At 43.8% G+C, this 12,817-nt stretch overlaps 1 protein-coding gene across 1 annotated transcript; it reads right to left on the bottom strand.

The window, feature by feature from the left end:
• Nucleotides 1–3,692: 3,692 nt before the first annotated feature.
• On the bottom strand, nucleotides 3,693–11,858 carry LOC120734513 (E3 ubiquitin/ISG15 ligase TRIM25-like). The gene is made up of 2 exons (XM_040033341.1): nucleotides 11,440–11,858; nucleotides 3,693–4,376 (listed from the first exon to the last, which is right to left on the bottom strand). Exon 2 carries the CDS (start codon nucleotides 4,365–4,367, stop codon nucleotides 3,693–3,695), a length of 675 nt encoding a protein of 224 aa, XP_039889275.1. The 5' UTR covers nucleotides 4,368–4,376; nucleotides 11,440–11,858.
• Nucleotides 11,859–12,817: the final 959 nt, after the last annotated feature.

Here is a 12,817-nt window from a genome sequence, read left to right as displayed (position 1 = left end):
ACAGCAGGTTTGGATCTTTAGTGGAATTTATTTAAAGCTTGAAGCAGCTTTTAAACCATTTACGGCCTGCACACATCCTTGTTCCCTCTCTTTCTCCATAATGTGTTCGTGCTGCAGACGTCAGTAAAGTTGCAGTCACAGTACTTGCACATGTAGCTAGGGCTGAGGAAGAGGAGGAAACTCCGAATCCAGAGAAGGTGGAGACTTTAAATAACCAACAACAAGCAAAACTCTGGAGAAACAGCACCACACATTGCATCTGCAGGGTGAGTATACCAAACCCAAGCTTTGTACCATTAGATCACTCTGTCTGCAGACACTGACGCTCTGAGCAGCCACGTCGCGTCACCAGCTACATATTAAACTGAGTCTTCCTCTCATGATGACAGGACCGTGTGCTTGCTAGCAAAGCTACGACTGAGGTGATGTCAGTGAGTTTTTAGCTCTTCTTGCACTCAGTAGTTGGTTTAGTACACATGCTTTCTTCTTGGATATTCCAAAAGCTGAGTTTGCACCATAAACATTTTAAGGATGCCCTCAGCTGGGAAAGGGTGGAGTGCCCACTCCGGGTGGGGACGAGTTCTGGTCCCAGTGGAGGAGTTTAAATATCTCTGTCTTGTTCACGAGTGACGGGAGAGGGGGGCGGGAGATCGACAGACGGACTGGTGCTGCTGCTTCAGCGATGTGGACGCTGCACCGGTCCGTCGTGGTGAAGAGCGCTGAGTGTAAAAGCGAAGCTCTCGATTTGGAGGTCGATCTACGTCCCTACCCTCACCTACGGTCACGAGCTGTGGGCAGTGACCGATCCCACAGCTCGTGACCGTAGGTGCGGGTGGGGTCTCTCATCTGTCTCTTCAGATGTTTTTAAAACAGCAGATCAATTAAGGTTTTAAACAGACTATAAAATATACAAAAGTTTTTAATTTAAACACATTTCCCACGGTGGCCGGTGGTTAGCACTGTTGCCGCACAGCAAGAAGGTCCTGAGTTCAATTCCACCATCAGGCCGGGGTCTTTCTGTTTGCATGTTCTCCCTGTGTTTGCGTGGGTTCCCTCGGGTGCTCCGGCTTCCTCCCACCGTCCAAAGACATGCAGCTTGTGGGGATAGGTTAATTGGATAATCCAAATTGCCACTAGGTGTGAATGTGAGTGCGAATGGTTGCCTATCTCTGTGTGTTAGCCCTGCGACAGACTGGCGACCTGTCCAGGGTGTACCCCGCCTCTCGCCCTATGACAGCTGGGATAGGCTCCAGCGCCCCCCGCGACCCTGAAAAGGATAAGCGGGAAGCGAATGGATGGATGGATTGATGACATTTCCCATTTAAAATAATAAAAAAAAACAACATGCTGACATTTTTTATGGGTAGTATAACATTTTAATAAATTCAGACTCTAATAAAACTATGAGATTCTTTACTATAAAAACAGACTAATACACCTGATTACTGTATTACAGTGTTGAACCACACTGAGGGTAAATGTGTCGTCTTTACACATGTAAATACTTTTTATTTGAAAGATTTCATGTAAATTTAAAGCTACAAATATATTTTCTGTACCATAACAAAACTTCTCCATATTTTAATTATCAAAATTACAAACTGTTAAAGTTCCACTGCTGTACGATATTTTTCTGTCAGATTATTTGTTTGTTTTGTTTTATTTTTACAGAATTTTACAGATTATTTCCATTTTTAAACGATGTACTGTACGTGTGAGATCAATGATATGAATGTAGCCGCTAAAAGTGCTGGATATAAATCTTCACCTCAAAGTCCGTTCACATACAAGAAGAAGGGGAGTGAGTGGGTCGGCGCTCAGGGCCTTAAACACACCCTTTATTTCCATGGGAACGCAGACACAACCAGAATCACAAATACAGTTTAAAATCCCCCCTTACAATAAAGAGTTTCCACTACGCTAAAAACCCTGCCGGCAGAAATAACTATATACTATTAAAACAAAAGCTACACAAATGTTTCCCATATGCTAAAATCCCCCCCACAGAGCCATAATCCCACAGTCCAGCCACACGCGGGCAAATTGTCCTTATCTGAAACAGGAGAGGAACTTCTCTTCCGGGATGGAAACCACACCGGCCAGAAGAACAAGGAGGAGGCTCCTGTCGCAGACCTGTCTTCTCCTGACAGCGCGTCACTGCACAGTCCCGCCCCACTCCACACCTGAACACGGCCTCCCTCGTAGCACCGCCAGATGCAGGCAGAGGGACACCCCTGCCCTGCTGTGGATTGCGGGCATCGCCACCCACTGTCGCTGTTCCTGCCGTTGGGACTGGATCGCCGTGTTTCCGCTGGCCGGTCCGTTGCCCGAACTACTCGTGGCACCCCACAGTCAGGCAGCAGGTCCTTCGACACACATGCTGGCTTGAACATGTTTTCTTTTTCTCCTGCTTCACCTTTCGTGCGTCGCTCTCTCACTATCCCCTTTAGCATGGTCAGTTTGGCGGCTGATAGGCCGGCTCGGGAACACCCCGCCTTCACAGGTGCCTACAGGTCTGCTTAAGTCCACAGTGGATTAAAGAATATTGTGGCAACAACACTAAAATACACAATATAAATATGAGGATAAAACCAGCAAATAAAATCAACACTATGTAACCAATAAACAGCCTGATCCAAAACAAAATATAAAAACAATTGTCCACTGTGTGACCACGAACACCAACTCATCGAGTGTTTATCAGTGAATGTTCTTAATCCAGACGGTCTTCACACAGAATGAGATCAGACAGCAGTGATCAGCAGAGGTGCAAGCGTTTCTTACCATCATCATTATTACACGGATTCAAGTACGGGTGGAGTTTCTGAGTGAAGGAGCAGCCAGTGAACGAGTAGATCATAGCTGCAGCATCTACGTCATGAAGGAGACCAGACCCTCCTTATAGTCCACAAACACCCCCACCTTCTCAGGGACCAGACTGGAGACAGAGACGGACCGGAGGGGCGGCACAAGCTTTGTACTCATTTCCATTTCTCAGACAAACAGTCCAGAGACCATTCTGAGGTCTCAGTCGGATTTTTCCCTTCCTGTTGATCGACTCTGTGGACACTCCTAAAGTCCATTTAGACTTTCCTTTAACCTGAACCGCAAAGTAAAATCTTGCCTGAAGAGAAACTCTGCTCTCCTAAAACACAAACACACTGAGAAAATCTCTCTGGGTTGTCTGGAAGTTTCCTCCTCACATCACCATGATTCACTTGTTTTCCATCGTCAGACAGGATGAGATAAGGATTTGCTGTATCAGGATCCAGAGTCACGTCCACTGCATCCTGCTGGACCCTCTTCAGCTCTGCAGCCTCAAACAGCTTCTTCATGTCTTTCCTGAGTGTCTCCACAGCTCTCCCCCACGGTCCCCTCATATGATGGTGGACGGACTGGACCTCTGTCCAGTCCTTGGTGCATAGAGCAGCTTCAGGGAGGAGAAGCTTTGGAGGAGGTGGAGGTGGTCTTCAGAGCGTGAGAGCTGCTCCACCTCAGAGCTTCTCTCCATCAGCTCAGAGATTTCCTGTTCCAGATCTTTGATGAGTCCTTCAGCCTGTTGCTCTGTAGTTTCCTGTTTGTCTTCGATCTCCTTATGAGCTCCTTCAGGCGTCTCTCAACAGACTCCATCAGAGCCGTGAGGACCTGAACACCTTCTGCTTCTGTCTGTCTGCAAGCATCTTTCCTCATCTTCACCGACTCTTGATCTCCTGAATCTTCAGTCGTCTCTTCTGGATCATCTGCTGAATCTCAGCCTCTGCCTTCTCCAGCTCTGCCTTCTTTCCTTCATATTCTTCTCTCAGAGGAACAAACTCATGAGCCTTGTGATCTAGAACAGAGCAGAGCATGCAGACACATGTCTGGTCGGTCTTACAGAACAGCTCCAGATGTTTATCGTGCTTCCTACACATCCTGCCTTCCAGGTTCTCCACAGGCTCAATCAGCTGATGTCTTTTCAGACTTGTAGCTGTCAGATGAGGCTCCAGGTGAGTCTGACAGTAGGAGGTCAGACACACCAGGCAGGACTTCAGGGCCTTCAGTCTGGTTCCAGTGCAGACGTCACAGGGAACTTCTCCTGGTTTGGCAGCTTGTTGCTCTGAGCTGCTGCTGCTGGCTTTCTGCTGAGCTTCACGTCTGAACTGAGCAACTGTCTCAGAGATGAAGGTGTTGATCTTCAGCTGAGGTCTACTCTTGAAAGTCTCCTTACACAGGGGACACTGACACCTCTCATGAACATCCCAATATTGAGTGATGCACTTTTTGCAGAAGTTGTGTCCACATGATGTGGTGACCGGATCAGTGAACACATCCAGACAGATGGAGCACAGAAAGCGATCTTCATACTGCAGATTGGTGGCAGCAGACATGTCTGCACCCTGAGAACAGAAGTATAAAAATGTACACTTTAATTAAACATATCTGTAAATGGTTTAGAAATATCAAAGAGAAAATACAATTAACATTCAGCCTCTAACACTAGAAATCAAAGATAAAGAATGGAAAGAAAGAGGGAAGTGACAACGTTCATCTTGTGTGGTTTCAACAAATTTATTTCTCTATAAGTTTTTTTGTAGGAGCCGTTTTCTGTGTTGTTACCTTCTGTGAGCCACTAGGGGTCACTGTTTGTTTTACAGTATGGTATCTTTTTAAGGTAGACATGTAATTAGCGTCGGGTGTCATTGAATTGGAAGGGAGGAAATTGTTTGTGACTGCTGTACTGGTTGTGATTATATTAAATGATGCTGGATACTGAGAGAACTGATGAGCAGCAACGCAACCGATGGAAAGCGATACAGGTATTAAACAGACAGGATAGGGTACGGAGTTATTGGACCATCTCAAAGTTTCATTCAGTGAAACCACGTCACCACGCCATCGAACAACCTCAGGTGGCTTCAAAACATAGGGCTTAGCTTCTACTCTCTATTATTCATCGTGTGGACTGAATGGATTATTCAGCCTCAAGTCCAAACGTCGTTGGGAAGCTGTGTAAAATGGTAGGTGAGGGGTAGGAACGTAGAATAGACACTCACTAAATTGAAAGGCTTTGCTTTCATGCTCAGCTCTTTTTCTATCACTAAGATCTGTACAGCATCTGCATCACTGCAGACGCCGCTCCAATCCATCTGTCAAACTCATGTTCCCCTTACTCGAGCACAAGACCCTGATACTTGGTCACAATCTGCCAATAAGCCAACAGAACCAGACCTCCATGCAATGTTGCAGAGACATGTCAGCCAGGACAGCCCTTCAACATTCACAACTTTCAGGATTTGAGCGCCCATTTCATTCATTCCAGGGGCCCTGCCACTGAGCAGTGGTTTAACTACATTGGTGACCTCACCCTCAGTGATAGGCGAGTCACAGACCGTATGCCCAGACTCTGTTTGCATAGCAGATGTGAATGTGGATTGAGGAGGTCCTCAAAGTGTTCCTTCCACTGCTTGGCCATGTCTTTGGTTGAGGTCAGCAGCGTCCTGTCACCACTGTAAATAGTGTGTCTCTTAAATAACTTTAAGGCCAACCTAAAGTCTTGTTCCGCGGTCTCCCTGAGCACCTCCCACACCTGAGTTTTTGTATAAGCCATACTACTGTTGCACGTTGCTGGTTCTGCTGGTACCTGTCAGGTGCTTCTGGAATCCCACAGGCTGACCAAGCCTCATAAGACTCCTTTAAGGTGACGGCTTCCTTCATCTCCTGTTCTGGGACAACTGCCACGACACTCGCCAACAAAGTCCAATCACAAAACACCACTCAGGTCCAACGTGAGCACTGAAGACCCCAGCAGAAACAGTCCCTGGGTGGAGCACTCTCCAGCTCCCAGCCAGTGATTCCAAGAAGCCTGGGCACTCTGAACTGTTATTTGGTGCATGGGCACAAACAACAGTCAGGCAGGCAAAGGGAAGCAACCCTCTCGTTCACTGGGAATAACCCCAACGTACAGTCTGAGCTATGCATTCAGGCGAGCCATGCTATATCTAGTTGGCATTTCTTGACCTTATGCACCAGCTCTGGCTCCTACCCCACCAGAAAGGGTCACTCCAAGGGCTACAAACTGTTTTTGAAGCCAGGGATTGGAGCACCAAGACTTCCACCTCTGGCTGCTGCCTAATCCACAGAGCACCAAACCCTTATGGCCCCTCCTGTGGGTGGGTACACAGGAAGATAGACCCACGTAGCGTCTTTGGGTGGAGCCCGGCTAAGCCCCTTGGACTAAGCTCCAGGTATCCTTTGATATCTTAGGTCCCAGCCGCCTGAAGTTTCAAATGCTGTTAAAATGGCTAAAGCGGCTTTCTTTTCTGAAATTATTGAGACTAATGGCTATAATCCTCGAACGCTGTTTAAAATCTTTAATCCAGTAGTCAATCCCTGTCATGAAATGCCGACGGTGTCCTCTCCAGCTCTCTGCGAACAATTTGTTATTACTTCACAGATAAACTTTTATCTCTCAAGTCTTCACACCCTTTAGTTGTGAGCCCTGCTTTCACCCCTGGATGTTTATCAACTTTTCATCAGTTTGAGCCAGTGTCACTCCCCGCCCTTAAGCAAATAGTTGAACAACTGAAAAATACAAATTCTGTATGATATTCTCCCATCACGCATTATCAGGGATGGTTTTGATGGAATTGGGCCCAGTATTTTAACTCTCACAAATTCTTCATTGCTTTCCGGCCATGTTCCATCAGCCTTTAAACACACTGTAGTGCAGCCTGTTCTCAAAGAAGGAACCTCGATCATAATGACTTTGTGAACTACAGGCCGATCTCCAAACTCCTGTTCCTGTCCAAAATCTTGGAGAAGAAGTTCTCTCGCAACTCCAGGCCGAACTGGATGCAAACAACATCAATGATAAATTCCAGTCTGGCTTTAAACCACGTCATAGCACTGAAACAGCTCTGCTGATAGTCCTTAATGATCTTCTCCTAATTGCCGATTCAGGTCGTTCTGCAGTCTTAGGCTTACTGGACTTGTCCTCAGCCTTTAGTATGGTGGACCATAATATTCTACTAACGAGGTTAGAACATACAGTTGGCATTAGAGGTGACGCCCTTAACTGGTTTAAATCATATCTTTCGAGCAGGTCCTCCTCTGTCACTCTGGGTACCTATTCTTCCTCTGTTGCATCCTTCTGCTGTGGCGTGCCTCAAGGCTCTGTGTTGGGCCCAATGTTATTCTCTCTCTATATGCTACCTCTAAACTTAATCTTTGAAAAATACAACATGTCATTTCATTGCTATGCTGATGATATACAAATTTACTTTCAGCTAACTGATGATGTTGCTCTGTCACTGCACAATGGTCACTGTCAATGGTCAATGGTAACTTTATTGTCCCTAACGGGAAATTGATTTGCAGTATGTCCGTACAAACAAAACAAACAGACAACCAACACATCACATACACTCACCAAGATAATATAATAAAAGCCTGATAAAACAACCTAGATTTTTCATCAAAAAGTGCAATGTGCAATGGCAACAACACTTACGGTTTAGTGTTGTTAACTATGATAACACTGCTTCCTAGAGTGCATGAGAGAAGCCAAAGAATGGCTTTTGGGCAACTCTCTAATCTTAAATGAAACCGAAATTGTGGTGTTTGACAGTTATTTCCCCCGGGGCCAGCTAGTTGATACCTTTGGATCCATCGCCACTTTTCTCTCTGACACTAGGTGTGCTGCTGGACAGCTCCTTCAAATCTGACAAACAAGTGTCCTCTGTAGTCAAATCTAGCTTCTACCAACTGCGTCTTATTTCGACGGCCAAGCATTACGTACCACATAAGGATCTTGAAAAGCTTATTCATGCCTTTGTGACCTCTAGATTAGATTACTGTAATTCCCTTACTTTGGTCTCCATGCTGCTCTTCTTCATAGATTACAGCTTGTCCAAAATGCCGCAGCACGCCTCTTGACTGGAACCAGAAGGTTTGCCTCTATCACCCCTGTCCTTGCTGATTTGCACTGGCTCCTCATCAAATACCGCATCGAATTTAATATTGCTGCTTACCTTCAAAATTATAGACGATACAGCACCTAGCTATCTTGTTGTACTTCTTAGACCATACACCCCTGGGAGAGCCCTCAGATCATCTGACCAATTACTCTTGGTTCAGCGTAGATCTCGGCTTAAGACCAGAGGTGACCGTGCGTTTGCCCTGGTTGCACCTAACCTGTGGAACAACTTTCCCATTGCTATTTGCGCGTCTGACTCCATCCAGTTATTTAAATCACATTTAAAAACTCATTTATTTAACCTTGCTTTCCCAGTTAGTTAACGCCTGTATTTTGTACTCAATTCCAATTTTCTATATATCTTTGTCTACTTAAAACCTGTGTGTTTTTAGCAAGTTTGATTTGATATTTACTTTTATTCTTGTGTAATCAGTGCCATTGACCTGTTAGCATATTCAGTACTTTGTTAATGGTCTTAAATTTCAATGTTTTAACCTGCTGTTTTATTGTGAAGCACTTTGGTATACCGTTGGTTTTTAAATGTGCTATATAAATAAAGTTGTATTGTATTGTAAAGCCTGGCCACCAGACCTCAGCTAAAAGCTCACAAAACCATTTACAAACAGCTAAAACTGCAAAAAAGCGGAAAACTGATTCCGTGAAAAGATGTAAACACAAAGTACGATTCCCTCACTCGTCCGACAGCATGTAGAAAAAACAATGTCTCTGCCAAAAGCACAGATTACAAAACTGCAAGTTTCATCATGTCAAAGAAGACCGAAACACGTTTCAGGTTTGAGAAACATTAACATGAATCCTGTCTTACTTCCAAAAATCCACTGTGATAAAACCACATTTCCCACAAACTTCCACCTCCCAGTGTGCTTCAAGAACAGTTTCCAGTTAAATCTCTATTTTCTTTATTTTCTTGTTTATGCACAGATGCATTACGCACCAGTCTACTGTTGTGTACAGCAGAGGTGTGGACTCGAGTCACATGACTTGGACTCGAGTCAGACTCGAGTCATTAATTTTATGACTTTAGACTTGACTTGAAAAAATGTTCTAAGACTTGTGACTTGACTTGGACTTTTACACCAATGACTTGGGACTTGAATTGGACTTGAACCGGTTTACTTGAAAAGACTTGATATTTTACCCCAAATATAAAATTTAACATGCATATTATATAGAGATTGAAAATGTGACGTCATTCACGGGTAGAACCGCAAAGGATTCTGGGAACTCATGGCAAGCGGTACTAGCGCACGCAGGCTTTCAATTAAAATCAGTTATACAGCGATAAAAAGAAACACACAAAATGTCAAGAAGCCGTTGTATTATTAACTGCAATAGCCGGTCGCATGACAGCCACGGGAAGCCGACGGGTAAAGAGATCGGTTGTTATCGGATTACGTCGTTGAAGAGAAATTGTTCGAGCCATGTTTCCGAAGTAACAAAGAGCCGACGGGTGGCCTGGATTGCAGCCATTCAAAGACCAAATATAACGTCCCAGAACACTCCAGCTCACAGGTTAGTCTGCTCCAAGCATTTCCACAAAGGTCAGTCTGCTGTTGTAGTTAATGCGTCATTTTTCTTAACATAATTGGTGATATAGGTTACAAGCAAGTCTGGCACTGAACAGAAATTGTCGCGCTATGCTCCTATTTATTGTGTTTATTGTGCATAAATAGTGAATTGTCCTGACACAATATTGCGTTTCGCTTCTGTTATTACCATGGTACATTGACAAAAACATATACTTTTATTCACAGGGTAAAACAGTTGTTTTGTATCACTAATTGTCCAGTGCGATTACAGCATACAATATTATTGTCACTGCTACATTTCTGTAATGCTACCAGAAATTATTTCCACTGCTAATTAATTACCATTGAGCTCAAAGGTTATATTAATAAACTGTTAACGAATGTGTATTTATGACGACGATTTGTGAGACTGGTAAACTTATGATACGTACGATGGTCTTTACTTTCTGCACGGTGCATTTCAAGGTCCTGCACCCATCCGTCGGTAAACTGTACCTGGGCTTGTTGCAGTGACCTGAAGTTACTAAACTTCATGAGTGTATGCGCTCACTCCAAGAACCGTATAATTATAAATATGCATATAAATATGCTACGATGAGATAGCTGACTTCATCTAACTAGCAAATGTTGTCCAGGCTACGTTGGTGATGCAGTTATTTTTTAATGATATTTTTAAAAAAAAATATCATTTATTTATGTATGATATTTTTGTCATGCGATTTTAAAGCCGGTCCTACAACCGCATCCAAGAATAACATGCAGCTTATCTCAGAACTGTCGGTGAAAATTATTCTTGGAGCTAGGTTTAATTGAGCTGCATTTTAAAGAGGTGCAATTTCACAATTTGTGTATATTTTCTAAGTTCACTATTTTGTCATGTGTTGAAAAACACAGATTTTAAAATTACATGGTCTAATATTTACATTAGCATATAACTTCAACATGCTTTTTTTCGGGGTTTTTTAAAGACTCGAAAGGACTTGAAATTCAAAGTTTCAGACTTGTGACTTTACTTGGACTTTTACACCAGTGACTTGAGACTCGACTCTGACTTGCCTGACATTACTTGAGACTTGACTTGAGACTTGAGGATAAAGACTTGAGACTTACTTGAGACTTGCAAAACAATGACTTGGTCCCACCTCTGGTGTACAGTGTGGCTGTCCGCGTTTGAATTGTTTTGTTTTGCAAAAATGACTAACAAAAAAAGCCTAATTTCTGCTATTTAATACGTAAGGATTTTTAGTTTTTACAGATGGTGCCAAATTGCAAATCACACTCTGCTGAATCACCTGCTAATTATCTTCACAGTATTCATTCACTCTGTCTTTAGGGACTTGCTTAGCTTGTAACATTCCCTCTGACACCAGCAGCGCTGTGGTTTACTCCTGGCTGCAGGCCTGTAGAGCTCTCACTTTGGGAAGCTGCCAGTGTTCATTAAACTCAGTATCGGTAACCAGCTTTAAGTGGGAATAAAACCAAAAACTCTGCGTGTTTGCCTCTGATGACTTGGACATGCAAACAGCAGGAAGTGTTAGGATGTGGGACAGGTGTAACATGCGAGAGCACATCAAAAGTCTCTTTCATGCCTACATCTGATACCAAGCTCATCTTCTAACCTTCATATTTTAACACTTGTGAATGTAGCACGACATGGTTATCTCAGGTCATGATTCTCAGTTTTAACCACCACCAATGCCATTTTTTATTTCTTAATTAATTTCTTTATTTAAAAAAAATACTTGTTGTAACAATAAAGTTTAGTGGTGTCACTTTCTTAGACAGCTACAGCTCATTTTTAAAGTAAGACAGCGAGGCTGTCGTCTGTGAGTCTCTTCAACTCCTGTTTTTACAAGACAAGCAGACTTTTTCAATTTTGCACTTTTAACTTGAACTAATCTGTTGAACACAGTAACTCTGATCAGCTGCACTCACCTGTATTTGAGTTCGTTGATGTTCTCCAGACTGCAGCTCTGCTGTTTCTCACTAACTTTTACTTTCGTTTCAGGAATGTGATGTTGAATCTTTGTTGTTCCGCCTCTTCCTGTAGATTTTCTTCTATTGGCTTCATGTAGGTTATTCGAATGAAATGTGTTTTGCTGCCCCCTCAGGTGCTTTGAAGAATTACAAATCCTCACATAAATTCTGGTACTTTGCAAACACAGATGGTCCAAGTAAAGTATTATGCATATGTGCATATTATGCTTATTGTTTATTTGTATAGCACAGTCGAAGCAGTCCCTTGTCAGGTTCTCACTTTAGTGTTTCTTTGGCTGTTATGTGTGCAGTCTTGTTCCCTTCTACCTTACCATGATCCACAGAAACGCCCCCATCCAGGATCCTCCATCGTTTTCAGTCTTATACACAGAGCCAGCAGCTCCAACATCAGGTCTTTCTAGTGGCATTTCCCGTATTTCTACCAACAAAGCTGGGACTGGAGCTTGTAACAGTCACAGTGGTATAGTGTCTCTTTAAGACAACCTAAGTCGAGGGTTAATGTTGTCATCGGCAGGGCTCTAGAGCAGCGGCCCCCAACCTATTTTGCGCCACGGACCGGTTTATGCCCGACAATATTTTCACGGACCGGCCTTTAAGGTGTCGCGGAAAATACAACAAATACTAGTACTGAAAAAAAGAAGATTTATTCATGACACACGTGAAAAGACCCAGGAAAACCGAGTTAACGATCAAACAATAACAAAAAACGCTGAAAACCGATAAAAACCCTGAAAACCATACATTTCACACCTGAGCCTCAACTCTCGCGGCCCGGTACCAAACGACTCACGGACCGATACCGGTCCGAGGCCCGGGGGTTGGGGACCGCTGGTCTAGAGTGCGACCAAATTTTTCAATGGTGCGACTAAAAAAAAATCTTTGGTGGGGACCAACTGTTGAGTAACAAAAAAAAAAATCTGCAACCTTCCCTGTGGTCACAACAGACACACATTTTGCCCCTATCGTGGACTAAACCAATCAGAGATAGTAAGGGGCGGGACCTCTCTGTTGGCCGTGGTCCAGTTGAAAGTGCAGGTGGAAGTGGGAGGTGAGTAGCTTGAATAAAGCGATATCAATTCATTAAATCCTGAATCGACTTTTAAATATAACTGTGTTTTGCCAGAAACGCCAGATTCTCAGATTAAAGCTCACAAAACCATTTCAACAACAACCAAACAGCAGATGAGAGCAGGTACACGGACTCCACACAAAGACGTAAACACAGACCCCACGCATCAGAATCAGCTTTGTCTTTCTCGGCTTTCTCACCCGACGGCCCGTAGACGGACACGCTGTCGGAGCTCAGCGAGCCCAC

Source organism: Simochromis diagramma, unplaced genomic scaffold (genome assembly GCF_900408965.1).
Source record: "Simochromis diagramma unplaced genomic scaffold, fSimDia1.1 OVJJ01000571.1, whole genome shotgun sequence".
Taxonomy (NCBI): Eukaryota; Metazoa; Chordata; class Actinopteri; order Cichliformes; family Cichlidae; genus Simochromis; species Simochromis diagramma.
The sequence above is the reverse complement of the archived record's forward strand: the minus strand, read 5'-3'. Positions and strand labels throughout refer to the sequence as shown.

Coding starts and splice junctions, on each gene's coding strand:
- LOC120734513 (XM_040033341.1), bottom strand. CDS start 4,367: ATGTCTGCTGCCACCAATCTGCAGTATGAAGATCGCTTTCTGTGCTCC.